The sequence below is a fragment of the Poecilia mexicana genome, unplaced genomic scaffold (assembly GCF_051168715.1).
Source record: "Poecilia mexicana isolate PSO_F unplaced genomic scaffold, ASM5116871v1 scaffold_16, whole genome shotgun sequence".
Classification (NCBI taxonomy): domain Eukaryota; kingdom Metazoa; phylum Chordata; class Actinopteri; order Cyprinodontiformes; family Poeciliidae; genus Poecilia; species Poecilia mexicana.
In genome coordinates, this window is record NW_028263385.1 from 8,849,823 (window position 1) to 8,873,290 (window position 23,468).

Consider the following 23,468-nt stretch of genomic DNA (forward strand, 5'->3'; position numbering starts at 1 on the left):
TATTTATAGTTAATCATCCACATTTACATATTTTATAAATTATGAAGTTCAGGTTGTCAGCGTAATTTTTTTTAGTGGGGGATTATCGTTTTTTTTTTTTTTTTTTTGGTCATGAATACGATTAATATCCTTTTAGTGTCACTGCCTGCATTTCCTGCTGCTTCTCATGCAAAGTGGTGCTTGAGGAAGTTCTAGAAAACAGGCGCTGGATGAAGTTCAAGGGCTTGAGAGCAAACAGCTGCACTCCTTCATCCTCATTTGCTTCTGTGAAGCTAAACTAATTTTGGAGTGGCTTTACATAAGTTTAAAATCATCTTAAATTTTTGCAATCATTCACTAAAGGGTAGCCCAGAGAGCTCAGTGACTTTATGTGCCAGGGAGAAGTAAATTGCTAAATATCCTTAAATGTATATAAAAGTTAATGTACAGGATAATTACAGTGCTCTTTCAGACAGAAAGGGGTAATTTTAAAGGGATAATAGACACTTCAGTGTGTTCTTAACAATAGTACACCTAAACTGAAACGTGATAATAATATTGCATAATATCGTTTTTGTCAAATGTAAAAGTTTCAGTCACATATAAATACCAGGAGAACAGGAGCTTCCTTATATGCGTGAAAGGCTTAAAATGAATATGTCTTTAGTTGCTGTAAAATAAATTTACCATGTAAGTATCAAAGTCCAACTTTAAATATGTGTACATCATGAAGTAAGGGAAAAAACACCCACTTTATTTATTTATTTTTTTTACCCCCCCAAAAAAAAATCAACAGCTCTTCCAAAATACAAAAAATTGATACATGTTTTTCAATGCTTTACTTTAAGTAACCTCTGTCAGTCATACCACACAATGGAAAGGACAAGAGACCAATTTATTCAAAATAAAAGTGATTTGACACTTGTCTGTTATCCAAAGAACAATTTTTTCTTGAAAACAGTTAATTTTTTTTTTAAACTGGTTTGGAAGAGAACCTAAGTTTGACTTGAGTCTATGCACCTTGAAGAGGATAACAGTTAAAGAACTGCTGCAAAGAGTGGTATTTTGGGATCACTCTTTATTTTGAGGCTTTTGTATCTTCTAAGTATTTTGTATCCAGCTATCAATCTTCAGTGTTCAGAAACCAATAAGCTAATTAATAATTTAAACACACTCAAAGTATATTGAAATGGAACTTAAATTCCCTTTAAGTTCCACCTTAAATTTACACCTTAAATTCACTTTAAGGTAGAACCATAAATCCTGTCTTAAAGGGAATTTGAAATTTGCATTAATTTTAATGTATGCTCTGTTTATTTGTTACATTGGGATAGTTAATTTAGCACAGATATTCCCAACTTTTCTTTTGTTTTGCTATTGCATTTTTTTATTATTTGTAGATATGCTTTTTGTGTGACAACACATTTCTTCCAACAGGATGTAAAGGTGTTCTGAAAGTGAAGTTGTTTTACTAATCCATTTATTTTTACATTTTATACTTTGAGCAAACCTCAAATGCAAATAAATGTATGCATCTAAAACTGGTATGTCAATACAATCCCAATATAAAGTGCTATTTTTTGCTACTGAGTATCACAGTAACAAAGAGAAAACATAAGTTGAACTTTCTGTGCATATTTTGTTCAATATATTGAAAAAAGACACAGTGCTTCGATAGTACACAAATGGATATCAACAGATATTTTTCATAAAAATGTATATATTTTGCTCCTTAAGTTAAATTAGGACTATATAAACTGACAGTCTTGGACAAGAATGATTTGTTGGCCTGCAAGGATTTAATTGAGAAATTGCACAAGAACACAGAGTGGTTGAATAATTGAACTGCATAACAAAATCTATGCATATGTTCATTGATAGTCAATTTCCCCTTCTATTTCCTTGGTTCTTTTGTGATCAGTTTATTATTACCTTAATGTGATTAATTGGGTGAAATGAACTTTTCTGCAGTATGAAACAGTGTTCTGTTAAACACATCACCTATGGTTTAGGTTAAAGGCAAAATCTTTAATGTGCAGTTGAGATTAATAGTGACCTTGAAATTAATTCTACATAAAAATAGAGTAGGACAGAGTTTCTTAATAAAAAAAAAACAAAACAGAATTTTTGATTTATGTTGTGTTTTCATACAAACATATTTGTCCTCAGCATGCAGGTTTTATGGGCTTATTGATAGTGATAGTCATCCAAGTTGCCTCGTAGTCATGGTGATGTGTACAAATTGACCCCCAAAATTCTAACTGGAAGGCACTCTACCATTAAGCTATGGCCGAAAATGTCTGAAATAATCTTCCAATATTGTCTCAATTCAAGAAATGCACTCAAATCATTTGTGGCCATTTTAAGGCTCATTCATGTGTCTTTCAGCTGCACAGAAGGTCTCTTTGAGTCTCTGTGCCTCTTCACCATCATGTAATTATTTGGCAATGGCTTTCCATTTTAACATTTAAGTAACACAAAATGAGGCTGAAAGGATTGATCGAAATGGTGACAAGTCAACAGCCAGACGGAGCCTGACTGCAAATGCCACCCAGGGAAAAGATTGCAAAGTAGTAGAATGTAACTTATCACAAAGCTTCACCTATGAAGACTATTTGTTTGTGTAAAATAAGAAACATCTGATTGATTTTTTCCAAAATAATTCAATACATATAATGTTAAATGTTTTTTTTAGCAAATAGATATGACATTTTTAAAGGAAATGTTCATAATCAGTCTCACTCAGGTCTGTGTGGATACATTCTTAACATACATTAGAGAAAATCCAAAATAAAGACAACAGTTTTGAAAGAAAACTTTTGTAATCGGCTAAGCAGTGACATTTCATTCAGCATCTGCCTTCAAAACCAATGTTTACCCTAATAGTATTGAAAAGTTTATGGCCGATAAAGTAAATGGCAAATGGTTTCACATTCTCAAACATGACATTTAATACCCTGTCTGTGTATGCATGACTCATTGGTCACCTTTAAGCACAAAACATGTTTTAAAAAGGCATAAGGATTACCAAAGGTAATCCGTAAAAGCCGGACCAAAAGATTTTCAAAGTATTTTGATGTCCTGTTTGATTAGATAAAATAGATATTACAGCTGTGAAAAAAAATCTGGCCAACACCTTGGAATGGCAACACAATAATGGAAAATATTCTTTCAAAACAGCTAAAGTTAAAAATAAATGGCAGACAATTATTCAATCTTTTAATGTGGAAAGGTTATAAAATATTTAGGGCACACAGTGTGAGCTGTCTGTGTAAACAAACAGCTTGCTAAAATGGGCAGTTGGGTAGTATTTAGCCAAGAGCTTTCAGTAGTTTTCTGTTTGGCACATAGATGTGCAATAATAAGTAACATTGGTCAGAGTTCAGGAATTTCTTGTATCAAACTGCTAAACTTTAACAAAGATAAATTGTGACTTTTTGTCACACATACATTTCATTCTCTCAAACTAACTTTAAAGTTAGACAATGATAACATGAGCAAATATGAATGCATTTTTCTAATGATAATGCCATATTAAGGAGAGAAAGCTATTAAGACTAAACTGGCTCTATGCGAAACAGTAATTGTCTTCTAAATCTGATTGTTCCAACCTTGGCAGCCACAGCTACCCTCAAGCTTTTATGGTAATTGGCTCACTATTCTTTACAGAACTGTACAGCCAAACTAGAGGGTTTTTAAAATATGACCAGTCTGCTTAAGGTCATATTTAAATCTAAGCTTTGACTAGGGTTCCAGAACTCCATTTGGGTTTAAGGTCACAAACAGATGATTTATCGTTTTCAGAAGTTCTTTTACAAAATTGTGTGTTGCGATGTAACGGGACATGGAACTTTGACTTTGCTCTCCCTGGAATATTTTCTGGAAAGTTTCAAATTCAACAATATGTTTAGAAGAAAATTTGACCTGCTCTTCCTCCATCCCAGGTTTAGCCCGTATGAATGGTACGACGCTCATCCCTGTAATCCCGGCTCGGACGTGGTGGAGAACAACTTCACGCTCCTCAACAGCTTCTGGTTTGGAGTTGGTTCCTTAATGCAACAAGGTATGTCAGCGAACACGACTGCTTATCTTTTCAAAAACAGTGTAATCATCACATCACCTCCTCCTCTTCATCATAAGCTCCTAGTTTGTGCCTCTTTAGCTGACAAGCTCCGAGATTTCCTTCACCCGACTGTTTCATAAGACGTTTACCTGTCAGGAACAACTGCAGGGCTCTGTCTCACATGACAGACAAAGGCTGTTGTCACCTAGCTGCTGTTTAAAAAAAGCAAAGAGTAGGTGCCAGGTACTTGTCAAAGATTGGCAGGTCGGGATGGAAAACATTGTTGCATGTATCTCCCTGTAACACAGTCACTGGCCCTGTTTAAGAGCATCATGTGTTGGGAGAAAAAGGGTAAAATGAGAAAGAGGTTTGACAAATGCCTTTTGTCAGCTATGCTAGATATGGCTGGTGTGATGTTTTCAACTCTTCAGTACCTAGTGTTATCAACACTAGGTACTGCAGTTGACCTATGTCTAACTCATAGCTCACAGTGTACAACCAGATATTACAATAATCCTGCAAAACACTGTTTTTGTTCTGTCAGTAAACATTTGTGATACCATTGCAAATCTTACGTTGTGAGAATGTTGACTCTCACAACATTCAGTTCATTAAGTAGATGTGTGTCACCATGTTTGGTGTTTAACCTTTTGTACTTTTGTCAATACTTAGATTTATGTAAAAAATATATTTTTCCAACATAAAGTAAATGGGGAAGCTTTGAAACAATTTAAATACCTTATGTTCTTTAAATGCTAAATGCTAGCTTTCAATTAGCAAAGATTTCCAGACTCTAAGCAATTCCCAAGATGTTTGGATTTTAGGAAACAAGTCAGTGTTTTATCTTTATTGTTAAATGACAGTTTGCTTGATAAATGTTTTAGTCAAATCCTGCACTTTTCAACGATGACATTGCCCAATGTGGGTTTCAAATGGACTCCTACCTTCCACATTTTTTGCTAACAAATTTTTACTGCTGCCACAACTTAAGCAAAAGTTAAAGATGTATTGAACAAAGAAAATATATTGTCTTTAACATTGTTTCCCTTTGACATAACATTACACAATACGAACAGAAACAAGAAGATACCATCTTGAGCTTTGACGTCTTTAATGCTTACCACTAATGATATAAGTTTGAACTGTCTCTACTTAGAAGTATTTTTGTTTTTGCGATTTTCTTGTAAAATCTTTCTTGTTTATGGCATTTTGATCAGTTTGAGCTCTTCCTCTCCACATATACTATTCATTGATGATTTGAAGGACTAAACATTAACTCAAAGAGCTGATTGTTCAGAGTATAAAAACAAGGAAGGGAAATCCTTTCCTTCTGCAAGGTATTCCTTAAAGGGATGAATAAGCAGAGGAAGGGCCAGGATTTACATAATGGAGTTAACTGCGGCGAAAAGGACCCAAGTAAGAAAATGTTTAACCTCAGTGTAACAAGACAAATCAAGAAGGTTTAGTTAGGCTCAGTGGATCTTTGGCTGCAAGGATTGCAAACACATTCAGCAATTCATTAAGCACAGAAACTCGGCGGCACTCTTGTGAAACTGCACAGCAGCTCTTCCAATTTGCTGATACTGGCAGAGAAATATGAGAGCAGCAGAGGTACGCTGTGAGAGGGAGAATCAAATCAAAATGAGCTAGTTAGTTGCCTATATTATTAAACTAAACAGGGGAGTATTTTCTATTATAATTCATAATGTGGCGCACACTGATTTCTGTAAATGCCAGAGCTCCACTGTTTCTCATTTTCAGGCATTGACTGAAGCTCCTGCTGTTAATCAACTCTTATTCATAGTTCATTGATTTATTGTTTTGTTTTTTGTTTTTACTTTGAAACATAAGAGTTCATCCAAGGTTATGAATACTGCATATATGCACTTAAAAACAGTTAGCTAATTGGCCAAATAGTCCAAAGCATCTTGCCAATTAGTGCATGAATGCATCTAATTTTAAAACTGACATCGTACCTGGCTTTCAGTGACACCGTTTTTGCAACAGCGCCTTGTAACACATGCTGCACAGCGGTATCTGTAGCGAGGTGTATATTTTGTCTGTGTCACATTAACAGACACCCCTTGCTTGTCTGCCAAACATGGTGACAGCAGCTGAGGCGGAAGCCATTTCCTTGACATGTTTAAAATGCAAATGGACGCGTTTGAGGAAACCCGCAAAAAAAAAAAAAAAAAAAATCTACCAGCCTGTCTGTGGGAGGGAGGTGTCAGAGACAACAAAAAGAACATAAAATATCAGGAGGTGCAAAAGCACTCAGATGCATTCTCGGAGGTCTGGGTTTCTCACAACAAACACATATGTGATTATTTTTTATAAATTGGTTTCTTCCTGTAAAATGTCTGAAAGTATGTTTGATCTAAAAAGTTAAATGTAAAAGTAAACATAACAACCTAACAAATTAGTCTGATAGATTTTGCCTTCAGCATCTTGAAATGGTTTATTTTTGAAAATTAAAGACACTGAACCCAATATCTCTTAGAAAAACAAATATTTGTAGAGAAAGAAAAATCAATTATTTTTTGCAACTCCAAAGAATCTCTAATATTTCCACAAACATAGGATATTAATTTGTTGCAATCATTTTTCAGACAGTATATTAGTAGATCTGATATTAACTGGTATAACTCTCACCACATGAGTAATGATACTAAGATTAGGACAGAAACTACAGTGGTCTCTGGTATCAAACCAAAGAGATCTGAATAAAAAATGCATCCCACACCTCTGTTTTTTGTTTCAGTTCATATTTATGCACTACTTTATGTTGGTCCATTGCATAAAATACAAGTAACGTAAAATACAGTTTGTGATTTTAACCTGACAAAATGTTAATCTCAAAATCAAAAACCAGTAATTCAAAACATTCTGTTTTGACATATTTGGCTTGCAGCAAGGTTTTTGCAGTATGCTACAAAAACACCAGAATTAACAACAATCTTTGCAAATTTGTGCTTTCTGTGTAATAAGACTTTCTTTGACTATACACTGTTAGAGAAAATAATTTCAGCTCAATGACACGATGCAGAAATTATGTGAATTATAAAGTTTTTAGTTGTGGTTTGAGATTCATTTCATTAGATGAGATCCTCTGACACATAATGATATATAATGGCTCCAATTATGAGCTTTTAATCAGGAAAAATACCAACTTTCTTACTTAGCAAAAAGTCACTCTTTTCAACACAATTAGGGCTTAGCTTCAAAAAAGAATTATTTTTATTATGTTTTTCACTTTCTGTTCTTATTTAAAAAAATATTCTGCTGGAATAAAGTCCTTCAGTATGAAAACTATTCTAAATTAGTGCCTATTCAAATGCTATGGTGATTTATTGATAATTAAAATATGCCCATGCTAATTGTTTTATTTTATTTGGTTTTTATTAATAATGTTCAATAGAAAGTGAATCAGTAATTTCATGCAGAGGTGTGATCAAAGGAATTAGCCTCTAGTACTGATTCTCATGGGCAAGCACAGATTTAATTTAGCAATGGGAGGCACTGCTGGTGAGAATCAATATTCCAAACGAGGGCATCATATTTTGCTAATAGTTGCTGAATTACATTAAAAACTCTTTTAAAGATATTTCAGAAGTCGTTGTACTGTTATCCATTTGCACTCTATTATGTGTTTGTTTTTAATTTTTCTCCCTTAACTATAAAAAAATTAGCACATCAATTTAATGTAAATATATCAAAAATAGTAATAATTCCCTGACTGGACTCATCATATCGTTTGGAAACAATGAATGACTCCTGCCATCGCCTTAAAGTGGCAATTAATGTAATCAAGAATTAATTTTATAATTAATCATATAACGCTCTACTTTGATGATTTAATTAGGCAAAAAGGAAAAAAAAACAATATAAACAAATATGCTAATTGATGACACTACTTCTCTACAAGTTGGAAGGGAAGTGTTTTTTTTATTAGAAACTCAACATTCAAAATATTGCATATGCAGATAAAAAAAAAAGATGTTTCTAAAGTTTATGAGGTTTAAAGCCTAGAATATATGTTAATTTGAGTGGAAAAGTAAAAGAAGGATAAATTCAAAGTTTCAGAGCTGACACTAGAGAACAGGAAAACAGAGAGCCTAGAGTAGGGCACCTGCTGCTATTGTCTTCCTCAAAACCTACTTACATTTCTGGTCAGAGAGATCGTCGGCTTCCCTCCTCTAGGAGCGTTTCTGTCTGCACAGAGGTCACTTGCAGACCTCCAGTTGTCTTGTTTTCAGGTCTCTTGGATATCTTGGAGAATCCCCACTTTGGATTCTGAATCAGGTCATACCCTTGAAGAAAGTTAGTGAGGGACACTGATAAGTCCAAAGAGTGAAGGGGCAAAAAAGAAAATGTACTAGAAATGAAAACAAAAGTTTATACCCAATTAACAAGGTTTTAAATCATTTGCCCAGCAGCATATTGACACAGTAGGAGGAAGCTGGAATGGAACAAACAAATTGCATAATGACATTTGCCAAGATGACAACTCTTTCCATGGAGTCAGAGTCATTTCAAAATATTACAATAAAATAGTGTCAACTTAATTAGACTTCTCATTGATTTGTCTGGGGCAAAAATAAATAATAATTGTTGGTTCTGGTTCTTTGTGTCCGAGTCTCAGAACACTGAAGCTCAGTCGACAGCGTCCAGGGAAGTAGTCATCAACCACGTGCCGATCAGTCAATCAGATTAGATTTTTGGACAGCCTAAGTCAGAGGTCCTCAACCTTGGTCTTCAGAGCCCCCACTTAGGTGTTTCACTGCTGCAGGTTGATAAAGAAGCTTCTGCAACAATTGGAGGCATGCAGTCTTTTGAATCAGCTGTGCTGAGTGGAAAACATCTAAAACATGTAGGAAAGGAACCTATTCTTTTTTTAGCAAGTCAAGCTGCTGTAAAAATTCAGCAATTTAACATAAATGATTCCCATCAAAAATTTTTTTTCAAGTATAATCCAAACAGTAAAATTTACTTTGAGTAGACAGTGCAGTATCTAGTGAGACATATGATCTTTCGACAGCTAACAGTGTGAATAATGGCTTCTGTATGAGAACATTGAGTTGGCTTACAAATAATGACCACTTCCTCTGAGAACAGTATCGTACTGTATCTTGCCACCATTTTATTGTTGGCACCATATGACTGATCTGCTTCTTGTATTTATTGGAGTGTTCTGATGCAGTGCCATATATTGCTCCCCGCTGACAACAGTGCTTTATAGTGTGGGATTCAATTGAGTTACCCATGGCTTCACTTCATTTTTAGTGTGACCAGAGAATGCATCTGGATCTTGCCTGTCTGAAGTCATTGTGAATTAAGGGAAGCTTCTATCTTCCCTTGTTTGTAACCATGTAGAGTCTTTGTCAAACCACAAAGGACAAATCCAATCAAATTTGGTAGAAGAGGTTAAAGAGCTGACCAGGCTGCCCGCCTTCTGTGGGCTTGTTACTCTTCAGAATTGCCCTCATAAATCTTCTCAGTAAAGTAACAGAGTGCACAAAGCACAAGGGTATTTTAAAGGTTGTCAGAGATGAGATATAAAGTAACTTTAACACCAGTCAGTGAGCCATTGTAAACATAGTACTGCTCAGAAGAGACCCACTCAAAGTCAAGGCTGATGCAGAGCTCTTCTGTCAACATATTATGTCTTCTTTCTATTTTTTTTTTTCTTGATGCAGGCTCTGATTAATTTTTTTCCATATTTATCAGTAATATGTCTTTTTAGTGGACCCAATGAGGTATAAAATATATATATTATAGGGCTATGGAAACAGTTTGTGGTTTAAGTCCTTTTAAAAGTGTATTTCAGCAAATTAAAGTAAAATTCAAGCATTAAATAGATTCAACATTGACATGATTTTAAATTTCCAGCACTTGTTTTGATGATTGTTGCTTGCAGTTAATGAAAACAAAAAGTTTTGTTTCTCATCAAATTTTAAAAAAATAGAAGATAAAAAGGGGTTTAGTGCATAAATCTGAAAAGCATCTCAATGTACTGTACAAAATATACACTTAATACTTGGCCAGGGTTCTTTTTGCATGAATTGCAGCATCTGTGTGGGCATGGCATGGAGGCAATCAGCCCGCTCTGCTAGGCGTTAACATACACCTAATAAGATATTATAGATATAGTGATTTTTGCAGGCATTTGTGCATTCATATATATATATATATATATATATATATATATATATATATATATATATATATATATATATATATATATATATATATATATATATATATATACTAAAAACATAAGAAAGAAAGAAATGTTTGTATTTCTATGAATTTTTCTGCTCCTAGTTTTAGCTCACATTTTGACTATCTTGCCCTGCTGACTTTAATTTCCATTTACCAACTCGCAGCCCCTTAATGAGAAGCAGTGGCACTGCCAAAAGCATTTTCAAGCTAATTAACAAAAATGCAAGCAGTCATGTTTCTCCGTTCATTTAACTCGTTTACAGTATGTTTCTCTCTTTCTCTCTCATGGTGTTGCACACAGGCTCGGAGCTGATGCCCAAAGCCCTGTCGACCAGGATAATAGGTGGAATCTGGTGGTTCTTCACGCTCATCATAATATCGTCATATACAGCTAATTTAGCAGCTTTCCTTACCGTGGAGAGGATGGACTCACCCGTGGATTCAGCTGATGACATTGCCAAGCAGACCAAAATCGAGTATGGTGTGGTCAGAGATGGAGCAACAATGGCTTTCTTCAAGGTAGATAACAAAGCTATACAGAGTAGCACACAATAAGTGATATAAAATACATAACTAATATTTTTCTCAGATTCTAGAAATATTCTTCTGTAAGTATACGGTGCAAGAGCCTGTATAGTTCACCTTATATTTAACGTGCACATTGGTAAAGACTACTTCTGGACAGCTATGCAGAGCATATTCAAGATTTTAAATGTTACTTTTGGAGTACTTTTAATTCTACATATTATATACAAATATTTTTTAAAAATCTATATTTTATGTTCTATAGTTACAATGTCTTGGATACCAGATACACAAACACTTGTGATCTTTGAATAGCTGTATTAAAAAAACGAAAGTTTGGGGATTATTTCTGCTATTCAAGAATTTTTAGTAATGAACAAGAGAAACAGGTGGCTAATTGCACATGGCTCAAGTGACCTCTGCCAGCTTTTGCCCTTGCAGAGGGCCTTACTGATGCTAATTCAATGAGGCAGAAAAGGCTGATAAATGATGTTGAAACCCAGATGTACAGATTAATTTTTTTTCTGGTATTTGCTAATGGGTTTTAATCTTAATGTGGATTAGAGAACAAAAAATAGAAAGTAAAAAAGAAAAAAAGTTTTGACTTTTCACTCCAGTTCAAAAATCAAAAGGGAATTGATTGAGAAACTCCTGGCGCAAATTCTGTCCAAGAGGTTTTTTAAATGTTCAAAAAATAAATTTCCCATAAAAATAAAAAAAAATAGAATAAATACAAGTTACTTATAAAGTATATTGACTTTAGATCTATTGATTAAACTTTTGTGGATGTCTTTTGAACTCGATTTTGTAAAGATTTGTTCTGTGCATCATGAATTTGGATGATTCTCATTCTCTTTAAAATGAGAACAACAAAACTGAAAATACTTATTTTCACTATCATGTGGTCAACTATTATTTTGTATAATGAAAAGTATGTGGGGAAAAGTCCATGTAAGACATGTCTTACTATTTTAAAACAAAGTCAAAGTGTTTACAAAAATTATATTTTAAACTTTTATAAAGCATTATTTGTGTTCCTGGCAAAATGTGGATCTTTGTCTTGTTGTTAAACTCAGATTTTAAAAGCATAACTCAGTTTTCAATCAAACCAAAGAATCTTGTTGTCTGTGCGACCTGGCAGAGACTACATGAGATGCATTCGGTGATTAGAAAAAAGATCACATTTTTGAGTTTTCAAAAAAGCTGGTCCAGGATCCAGGCTTTTCAAGATTAAAATCAGATTTTGGTCAGTAGCCAATTTGTTAGTCATTTAAGGAGCTCATTAGATGATTAACTCTAGGCAGGAGGACAATAACTTTGGTCATTGTCATAAGAATGTTTCACAAAGAAGGCAACGTGATCAGAGTTGTGCTCCTGATGCGGAGTTCATTTTGCTTCTCTTGCTTGGTAAACGTTTTACATTTTAATCATCAGAAAACATGATTAAAAGTCATTTCACTCAAAAGGAACTGGGGCATTACCATTGAATGTTAAAAGCCAATTTAAAAACAAAGCAGACACTACTTTATACTGTATATTTGATTAACAGTGTGCATGAATAATTTGTGTTCTATAAAAGTTGTTCTTACATCTTCAACTAAATTTTAAAATGTCAGTAATAAAACCAATCACCAAGTTATGATTGTTTTAAAGAAATTCCAACATTATTGCTTTTGAGTTTAGGGTTTGCAGGACAAATGTAAGAAATGAGATCAAATAATCCATTGCATTAACTTTAGAGCTTTACTGATGGTTGGAGGGGGTTTCCTTGGTAATATGGTAACGTTAATTAAACATTTAGCAGCATGAAAAATAAAATGGTGATTACTTATAGGTTAAAACATATACAAGTGAATCTCAATACATTAGAAAAGAATGCATTATAAACCAAAATCATTGTGGATGACATGAACTTACTTTAAGAGTTTAAAGACTCTATATAGACTTAAATACTGTTACTAACTTCATAAAGGTTTGATTAATTTACAAATTTAATCCCCCATAAAATTGCATCTTATGCTGTAAGCCGTTTTAAAATTTAGTGAGTGAAAATGTGAGTGACAAAGCAAGAGTCACATCACAATAACATCATTATAATGGTGCTGCACTTTCTTCCTTAAAAGTGTGTGTGGCCACTGTCGCACAGAATGTGCTTGCACCACCTCAAATTCTTCCAAAGTGGAAGTTGAAGACTGCTAAAAACAAAACAATAAGTGGTTGAATGCCAACTTAAAATATCTCTTCTGAGATCGCCAGGACTCCAATGTTACTGGATTTAACACCAGGAGCAGATTTCTTATAAAGAGCATCTCACACAATTTGAAATGCCTCATAGTTATTAGACAGTAATTATCTTGGATTAGACATGGCATAAATGTGACCTCACAGAAAATTGCATGAAGTACCTCATAGACTGATGCAAGACGAATGGAATGGCATTCTATTATTGCTGCTTCAGTAACACTTAAGAGAATAGATGTGTGTGAGCTTCAATTCGTCGTTCTTTAATCCTGTGATAACGGAGATCTGAAAAGTAATCATTTAAATCTATTTGGTTTTTTGCTAAATAAACCACTAAGAGCTGCAGCGTAATTACACATACCATCTGTGTAGTCTCACATATTTTTAGCATTCAGAAAATCTCCATCGCTACTGAACAACCCATATTTAATAATTTATTTTTTCACCTTAAACACCTTTGGCTATTGCATTTAAAAAGTTGCTTTATTTGAATTCAGCATTTTTTCTGTTAATAAAAACATTGTGTGCTTTTCCAGCTACTTTTCCTTTGCCTCCAGCATCGAAGAATGTTAAAACGTAGTTCGGAGATTAATTTACTTTTACAACTTTCTTTTTCCATCCCTCACAGAAATCAAAGGTTTCTACGTTTGAGAAGATGTGGGCCTTCATGAGCAGCAGGCCGAGAACGTCTCTGGTGAAGTCTGTGGAAGACGGGGTTCAGAGGGTGCTGAAGTCTGACTATGCACTCATTACAGAGTCCACCACCATTGATTATATCACTAGGAGAAACTGTAACCTGACACAAGTGGGAGGGCTTATTGACAGCAAAGGCTACGGCATCGGCACTCCCCTTGGTAAGACTTATGAATAGCCTCCAAATTGCATTGCAGAGCTCCAGCACTATGAAAAATTCAAACCTTTTTCGTAAGTTAGGTGTGCTTTTTGTGTTCCCTGAAAGATGAGGGCAAGAGAAATAGCCCTTCGATGCAGTAGGTATGCAGGGTAAAAAAGACAAAAAAAAAAAATGTAGCTACTCGTCAAGACAGTGTGCCACAACGTGCTTATGAACCTTATTATCGCAGAGTCCAGCTGGCATTTCATCCAAAGTTAAATTGACCTTATGTTGCTTGCAGGCTCGCCATACAGGGACAAAATCAGCATAGCAATCCTCAGCATCTTAGAGGATGGGCTTCTCCACGTTCTGAAGGAGAAGTGGTGGAGCGGAAGCAGCTGCTTGGATGAGGAGCGTCGCGAGACGGGCCCCATGGGGATCCAGAACCTGGGTGGTATATTCATTGTGCTGGCATCTGGTCTGGTGCTGTCTGTCTTTGTGGCAATTGCTGAATTTATCTACAAGCTGAGAAAGACCACCGAACGTGAACAGGTATATATCTCCACAGATTATGAATTTTAAAGAGCATTTTCATGAGTTTATTCTCACTGTGTGGTTTTGAATGCTGGTCTAAAGCATGATGTCACATACTGTAATTATACAGGGTTTCAACTTAAAATAACTTGAAACCTTGTATAATTACAAAAATAAAATGCCATGGTAGTTTGACTTAGAAAACATGAAAGAATGTTCTTATAGAGAAAACTTCTAGGCCAAAACAAAACTTTACCTTCTGACTACAATTTTGAAAGATGTTTATATTGCCATATCATAAAATCATACCTGTGCCCATCATGTCCTGGATTACATTTGAGTTCCTCTGTCTATGAATTTCTTGTTTCAGACTTAATTGCAAAAATGAATTAACTTTATAATGCTATCCTTATTCATAAAGATGCACCTGTATTTTTACAGTCGCTAGGAATCATAGCTATTCTCATGATTCTTTTTCTGCATACCTTAAAGCTATTGCTCTATTCATAGCTTTTGATTCAAAAAATTCATAAAGGGATTTGCATGCCTTTCTTTGACTAATCCCTTGGAGTACTTGGCCTTAGCACCACAACATTTACTCATTTAGCTGGCATTACTACAAATTGGAACAGGGAATTAATCCATTATTAGTCATTGGAGATAGCAGAATAGCATCAACCCCTTAATGGCACAAATCAATAATTTTGAGTCATGCTGTGTGCATTTTTGCATGCATTTCTGTGTATTATGTGTTCAGTGCCACTGACACAGCGATATTAATGAGCTATGTGCATACCACATGTGGTGGTGAGGTTGCAGTGTAACATTAATGACAGCCAGGCGCATATGCACACAAAGCTATTAAGGCAACATGAGCACTCCACATCCATTTCCTGCTCTTTAGACTGTAGACACCCTCTGCTGTCAGAACAATTTAAAGCTAAGGCATTTACCCCCCGTCCCTTTCCCCTCTGCTCCGCGTGTCCCTCCCCGGATCCTCCCTTTTTGCCCAGAGGTCTTTGTGCAGCGCCATGGTGGACGAGATCAGACTGTCGTTCACCTGCGAGAGACGGGTGAAACACAAGCCTCAGCCACCGGTCATGGTGAAGACGGATGCAGTGATCAACATGCACGCCTACAACGACCGACGACTCCCAGGAAAGGACAACATGAGCTGCAGCACTGGGATGGCTCCTGTGTTCCCCTGACAATGTGTTCCCCGCAGGGCAAGAACCTCGTGAGCAACATTTCAGGGGCGGTGCCGGAGCCCAGGGACAATGGCATAGACGGGATCACCAGATACATCATTAACAACAGTGACATGGGAACACTTACAAAACATGGGCAACTCAAATTGGCAGCATCGGCCACACAGGTATGACAGACACCACTGTAATCAACACTACAAAAGATACTTGGTTGTGGTTGTAAAGGTTGTGCAAGGGGCAGAAAAACAACCCGACAAAGGAAACGGTACACCCAAATATGAATCAGTTCGAGTCTGATGTTTACATATGTACCACAAGAGAAAACACAATATTCAGTGGACCCTGAGTCACTTAAAAGATTTAAAATTGTATGTGAAAACATAGCCTGGCAAATGAAAAAAAAAAGGCTTTTTGAAAATGGCAATAAATGACTTTGATACAGTTCCAGAAGGATAAGGGAGTTTTGTTATAAATCACGGTTATATATGAAGTTCTTTTGTTTGGCCTGTTGATTTCCACAAAACTGAATGACCTTTGGCAGCAGAAAGTGTTACCTCAAATATGTACAGGTTCAGCTGGGTGTCTGTGTCATTTAGTGTTGGCAACACTGTGACTGGTAGAACCTACAGCAAGATGTGAAACAGTAAATTTACATCTGATGTAGCTGTGATGTGTACCTAAAAATAGTGTCATACAAAAACAACCGCAATCACTCATGCAGAGTGGATTGTGGACACATCAGCTGTATATTAAAAACATAAGATTCTAACTTGGGATATTTGACATGATTTTTGACTTTTTTTTTTCAAGGTTCATTTTTCTTTCAAATTACTTTGTACATAATTAGATTGTTATCAGATAACATGTTGATTGCCAAAGACCTGACCATTCAACAGATTTATACTCAGAACATCAAGAGCCAGAGCTGTTTAATAACCAGGTGTTCAATTAACAGTGAATTGGAGGGGCTGAAGTGGGACATTAAAGGACTCGTTCTCCAGTTTATTTTCTGTAAGAGGCATTCAAATCTAACTATCTGCGTCTGGTTATGGCTAGGCATGGCTCACTATGTGATCCCAATTATATGATAACCTGGAATAAAGAACACCAATCAGTCATACAAAAATCTGAAACTAACAACAAAATCCTGTAAATTTTAGTAAAAAACAGAATAGCAACGCATATTTGTATTTGTACTAAAATGACACTTCAATTTTAACAGAATAAGACGATCTATAGCATTTTGATATGTAGACTAAAACAAAAAATAGGATCATCGCCTGTGAAATTGATCATAGATTTTTAAGTGCTTTAATTTACACCGCCAAGGCATAACAAAATGAATACTGACAGGTGAAGGCAAGAAAACGGATTAGAATTTCAACTTGATACTCAGTGGCGGGTGAGATAAATGTGTAAAGAAGTGAATATTTAATTTATATAGTTGCTCCAAACAAGCAGGAAAATGGGGAAGCGTAAGAATTTGAGTAAGAGTCTAAGAAGGGCCTAATTGTGTTGACTTGACAACTGGATCAGAGCATCTACAAAACTGGAGCTCTTGGTTTGTGGTCTGCAGCAGACAGTTTCATTTTAAATTGTCCAAGGAAGAAAAGTGATGAACTGGGACCACAGTCAGTCGAGGCTCATTGATGCACATGAACAGAAAAGGGTAGCCTGCTTGGTCCAACAGATGTGTTGTGACTCAAAGTGTTAAAGAAGATAATGCTAGTTATGAAAGAAAGGTGTCGAGAATGTCCAACGCATCAGGGATTGTTGAGTAAGAAACTGCATAGCTTCAGATAAGTTTGGGTGCCCATCCATTTGCTGACCCCTGTCCACTGCCTCAGATCTGGAAACAGGACAGTGGAAGACTTTGACAGTTTCCCTTTGGATGACTTTGCGACCATTTTGTAGTTGCTAGTGCCACTGCTTTTTCCTATGTTGGATTGATTCTGAATTGTATTGCACCAATTAAACATTCAAGAAGTGTGGATGCTTGAAAAACTGCAACTTCAAAACTTTACGTAGTGCTTTTCTTGTCATACCGTCCACTAAAAGCTCTTTTACAGTACAAGTTGCATTCGCTCAACATCCCAAACAATGTCTGACTTGTGATTAAATGTTTTGCCAATAGACACTTTGATCAGCATTGACTAAAACAGAGAACATTAGATAAGGTTTTGTGTTTATCCATCTTATTCCTTCAAGCTTTGAAAACATTGAACTTTAATTGCATTGTAAAATGAAAATAAACTCTCTGTAGACACACATGTAAGACATTATGTTTCAATACTGTTACAACTTTTATACCCTAAATAAGGGCCATCATGGGTCGTGGATGACCAGCCTAGGTAACTCATTGCAAACCAGTTACATCAGAAAAAGTATGTCTAGCTAGCAAAACAAATTTTACTTCAACTTCTGCTACCTTCCTGGAAATAGCACCAACAATTAATACTATAGCAACAGCTCTGGGTGGATATCTTAAGGGAATGAGTAACTGGTATTTACTGAAAGTTAAGTGCATTTAATCAGGCTATATTCATTAAATTCTCAACTGCTCTTTGGTTGATTGTGACCACAGAGTGCCTGGATGCCGCATTTTTTCAAACACATTTTCAAACCTTTTCCATGTCAGGTGTAATTTACAAGGTTTTTGAAAATAAGTTATAATTATTTTATTTTTGCAAAATGAAAAAAAAAAGAGACATAAAAAAGGCTTGAGTTTAAAAGAAAAATTAACCACTTTTGAAGGGGATCTCAGAATAGATGATTGATCGGCTTAATTACCTGATGTGGACTTTTGCTGAAAGACTGTATGGTAATTTGAGAAAGAACAGTCAATTATTCTTGTGTTTGTTTGGACTGTAATGCCTATACATTTTTATCTCCAGCAAAATCACCCAGAATAAAGATTGGAGCAGTCTGTAAGATGCTATTATGCTGAAGCAGAGAGAACATTGAACCTCTGTGAGGTTTACATTGTCAATACACAGTGACAAAAGAGAGAAAATATCTATCTATGATTCAAGGAAACTTTGATCTGTAAAATTTAGCATTGGTTTGGTAGAGACTTGCTGTATAATTGTTTATCGATTCTCTTCTGCTAAGTAGAGTATGTAGATAAGATTGGCAGGAGAAGATGTATTTTACTAAATTTATACAGTTATATATTCATTCTGTTCACAAATATGTTCTAGATGCTATTTATTTCATCTGGCCACTTTACCCTTCCTCCCCACTTTGTCCCGAATCCGATTCCCCCAAACCCCGTTTATTTCATAGAAATACGTTTGAAAATGATATATTGGATTCTTTTCTATCTAGATGAGAACATGTATGTAAATTGTCTTTTATGATGGCTAATATATTTCTATATGGTGAAAATGAAGCGGAGAGATTGAGCTCCCCTAAGAGTTCAAGGGATATTCCCTCAGAGTAGGCGTTTCTTGTGTCAGTGGACCTTTATTTTTCACAAATTCCCCATTACAACCTGGTCTAAAGTATAACTGCTGCTGATCTACGGTTATGCTATTGTACCGTCACACCGATGTGTACTGGAACTTTTCTTGCAGGTGATTAAAAGACTTTTGAGACTCATTGTACAACATTTCTTTAATGTGTGGCAGCAACAATACCTGAATGAAATTTTGTTGATTCTAACATGGCTGCTTCAGTCCATTTGGTTACTGAATATAAACATCTTTTTTTAAAATAAATAATGTGAATAATGTCATTTTACACAAAACTGTAAGAAATGTGAGAGAAAAGTAACAGAAAATGTAATCTACATAAACCTGTTCTATTACCTGTGTGTGATAAATGTTTTTATTTCCATCCTTTTTTTTTTCATTTTTACCTTTTTTTCTATTTTCCTTTCTAGCCCTAACGCTTCTATCATCTGGCAAAATACCCTCCCAAATATATGAGAAATATGTTGGTGCCAACCAGGGTTTTCTTTGTGAACATACAGACTTTCTATGAATATAGTTTTTGTAAGATTTTGCTAAGAAAATATGAAAAAAATTATTGAAAAAGTGGGACAGGTGTATTTGTTTTCATTGTAACTGTACGTGTAAAAAGAGCATCTTAATAATACACTGGAGGGTTTCAGCAAACTACTATAGAAAACTTACTGAACTATTCTTTTTAACACACTGTGAATAATTTAATTGTACAGTTTGCTGTATGGGTTAAATGAAGTTTTAAATAAAAAATACAACCTACCTGTTCTTCTACTGATTGTTGTTATGCGCTGAAAAAAAAAAAGAACTAACAGGGGAAATAAAAACACATTATTTGGACAATATTTTGGTTGTACTGTATGTGAAGTGGTGTCTGTGTTTACAATTGTAGAAACAGTTACAGCAGTTTCACGTACAATGCGAGAGCACATCATATAACACAAAGAGGAAACTGCAGTAGCAAATACAGTATTGTTTATTCTAAATGTTATTCTAAAGTGTAAAAATCTTCAGCAGAAAACCAAGTTGGTAGATCATGCTCTGTTGTTCAAGCTGTGCACATTAAAGTAGATGGGCATAGATCAACAAGTACCAGGAGAAGCAATGAACGAGCTCCTTCTCTGCGTCTCATGCAGCCTGCACTCTACCGCAACAACCGCACACACAAACAAAACGATACCCTCAAAACAGAGCTGCTTCTGGGGGGGGAAAGGGAAGACAAAGAGAAATATTGTCATGTAAAATGCTTGTAGACGATACGTGCTGTAAATTGGTGTTTTATACATAAACTGAACCAAACTGAAAATAGGACGATGATGGGTGACAATCCTAAATGAAGAATCAAACCTTATCCTTCTGTCTTATTATCTTGAAGCTTTGAAACACTTTTACTGCTTTGATTAGACTTTTGGTCATTTTACTACCTTGACTCTTCTTGGAGACAATTTCATCACTTTGACATGATGCATCTGTTTTGGACTAATTGGAACATTTTGTTTGACTAGATGACCATTGGTAGCATTCATTTTTTGACCTAAAAGCACGTTAATAATTCTGCAACAACAACAAATACAAATAGCAGTATCTGCAAAATAAAAACACATAACATGTCTTTTTAGAAATGTAGAAAAAAATAAGAAAAACCAGACTCCATGCTGCTCCCATTTAAAAACAAACATTCAGGATGTTCAAATGTCTGTTTATCAGCACATTACCAGTAAGAATATATGGGTTTATTTTCATGTATAAAAACTAATCTCATTGAAGTTACACCTAAGAATTTATTTTGAGCTTTCGGTTTATTCCTGAAACCAGAAGAAGGACAATTATAAATTTAAGGGACAAAGGCTAAATACACACTCATTCTATGTTCATTCACGGATGAGCCAGAGTCTCAACGTAAGGGATCCAATCAAGTGCGATAGGGAGAGATTAACCTTGCTGGCGTTGCAGTGGCAGATGTGCATGTTAAAAAAGCCAGGGAACCCCGGGCCACGGCATTGAGGAGCAGCGGGCGGATAATGAGCGATGGGCAGGGGGCTTGCGCCTAATGGGGAGATTTATTATCTCTCACTATCAATTAATCCCCTTGGACAGACCGGGGCCAGCAGGAGCGCATCAGGAGTATGTAAAAGAGAAAGAGGCAGACTGAGGAAAGATGGGAGCCGGCCAAATGAAAAGAGAGACGGAAAAGGACACGGGGCTGGCAGGACCAGGAGCACTGGGGCAAAACAAGAAATGATGTGGTGGGAATAGAAAGAAAGCTTGAAAGATGTGACAGCAGAAGTTGAAGGACAATGAGTTGATATTTATGATAAAAACCAGTTTCACAAACACGTGACATAATTTAAAAGTTGGCACAATAACATGAGTTTTTGATTAGATGCATGTTTAATCTACGCTGCAGAAGTGTTCAGTAAATGCAATGGACTACATTCCAGAAACTACAGATTCACTATATTTTTATTTATTTTTTTACTGCAAAAAGCCTTTAACGGACATCATCCGGTTTCATGAAAGGAGCTCATCTATCATTGAAGAAAAGAAAGTATTTTTCTTCAATGTTAAAAGGCTGTCTTGGTGTTTGGAATAGTTTTTATGATGAGAATAAAAAGGCAGAAAATTACACTTGGAGGTATGTACACTCTTCACAGTATTACTGTGAATATGTGATGCCTCGTTTACAATTCTTAGTTTACATGTAGGATCTATAACAAATTTTTTTTTTCTTCACAAATTCTATTGTGTAAATGTGTTATAACATTTTTCAAATGGAATAAAAATACACTTCGGATTGAAGTTAAACAAATTGATCCGGGAAGAAAACATCTCGGGTTGTAAAAGGAAGTTCACCTTCCGGCAGGAGTCAGTCATATTCATGCATTATAGCTGACCAGTAATAGTTCTGACCCCAATCCAAAGTATCTATTTGCTATGATTACGCTTAAGCTGTTTTACAAAGTCTGAAACTCTGGAGCAGGAAACAGTCAGAGGCACAGAGGTTGTGCTGATTTTGGGACCGTGTTTCAGGATGGCGCTTGGAGGGGACGCAGGGGATTTGTAGTAGTATTTGAAATGACCAGATAAAGAATGAATGTGAAGGAAAGCAGCGTCTGACTGGGGCTGAGGACAGCGCGAGAACATCAGAGAACCAGGAGAAGATAAGTCAATCCAACAAATTGAGTTTGGCTGGAGACTTGTGTATGGTGGTGTTAAAAGTTTTGCTCTCTTAATCTTCCAGGTTGGTAATTAGGATCAGTGAAAAGTTGGGTGCACATGCTGGTGAGGGAAGCAACGGCGCCAATAGGAATACAATATATATTACAGTGGATCACTGGAGCACAGGATTTGGGCATTAAAGCCAGGATCCAGTGTCTGTCAGAAGAGACAAAGAAGGTAAGAGTCACAGCTTTGAGGAGCAAAGAACACAACAAGATGAGAGCCTGATTACCACTCATAAGCAAAACGATATTACTATCACTGATGGAAAATATATGTTCAGGCTCATTTAACATAATACAAGTTAAAGGAATGTTAAGTGCTCTGATGACTTGTCAATGTTTTTGGACTTGCTTTACTCTGAACAGTGATGACATGCAGAGCTACGAGTTATGCTACAAGGGAGAATGTCTCAACATCTAAAAGATACCTAAAAATTGGTCATGCAGCGGCACAAAAAATAAAGACTGTTGTTAAAAGAAAAAGAGAAAAAAATATGTTTAGAAGTGTATCTAGATTTGGTTGTTTTAGCAGTTGGTTTGGTTTGTTTAGCCTTTTTGAGTGGAATTTCTATTTTCTCCCAATTAATGTGTGGCTTTTCTTCAGGTCAGACAAGTTCACTGGCCAATCAAGCAGAGTTTTCATGTCGTTAAACAGGAAAATCAGCATCTTCATCAAGCTTGTCAGCTAATGGATGCAACATTTACTCGGTTTCCTGGCAGACAGCTGCTAAGATGTTAGACTTAAAACTTTTTCAAGTCAGGGAGGTATGACTTTAAATCACCGCCTTGATTTAGGCTGACAGTGGCATCACAACCAGCTGTTTTACTTCTACTTCAGCATTTAATTACAAAATGTGGTTCCTTATGTTTGTCCATCCATCCATCCATCCATCCATCCATCCATCCATCATGTATCCCCACATATCCTTGCTGGGTCACAGGGGACTGGTGCCTATTTCCAGGCAAGAGGCAGGGTTTGCCCTGGACAGGTTGCCAGTCCATCACAGCCTTATGTTTGTTGTGCTACAAAATATTTAATTTTAGTTTCACACAACCTGCATATAGTGGATCTCTAGTCGAACTCATTTTCCCTATGATGCAGCGGGTGCAGGATACACTCTGTTTGACCTTGTTGTGTTCATTATAAACTATCCGAGTGCTGCCGTCACTCGCTTCTGA

General features: G+C 35.9%; 1 protein-coding gene across 1 annotated transcript in view; it reads left to right on the top strand.

Moving 5' to 3' along the window:
• Positions 1 to 16,045, top strand: part of grik3 (glutamate ionotropic receptor kainate type subunit 3) — a 117,595-nt gene extending 101,550 nt beyond the window's left edge. Inside the window, exons 12-16 of the mRNA XM_088013799.1 lie at positions 3,924 to 4,042; positions 10,566 to 10,783; positions 13,659 to 13,884; positions 14,164 to 14,414; positions 15,412 to 16,045. Coding sequence (XP_087869925.1) covers positions 3,924 to 4,042; positions 10,566 to 10,783; positions 13,659 to 13,884; positions 14,164 to 14,414; positions 15,412 to 15,777 — 1,180 coding nt within the window. The 3' untranslated portion in view covers positions 15,778 to 16,045. The remainder of the gene's footprint in view (positions 1 to 3,923; positions 4,043 to 10,565; positions 10,784 to 13,658; positions 13,885 to 14,163; positions 14,415 to 15,411) is intronic.
• Positions 16,046 to 23,468: the final 7,423 nt, after the last annotated feature.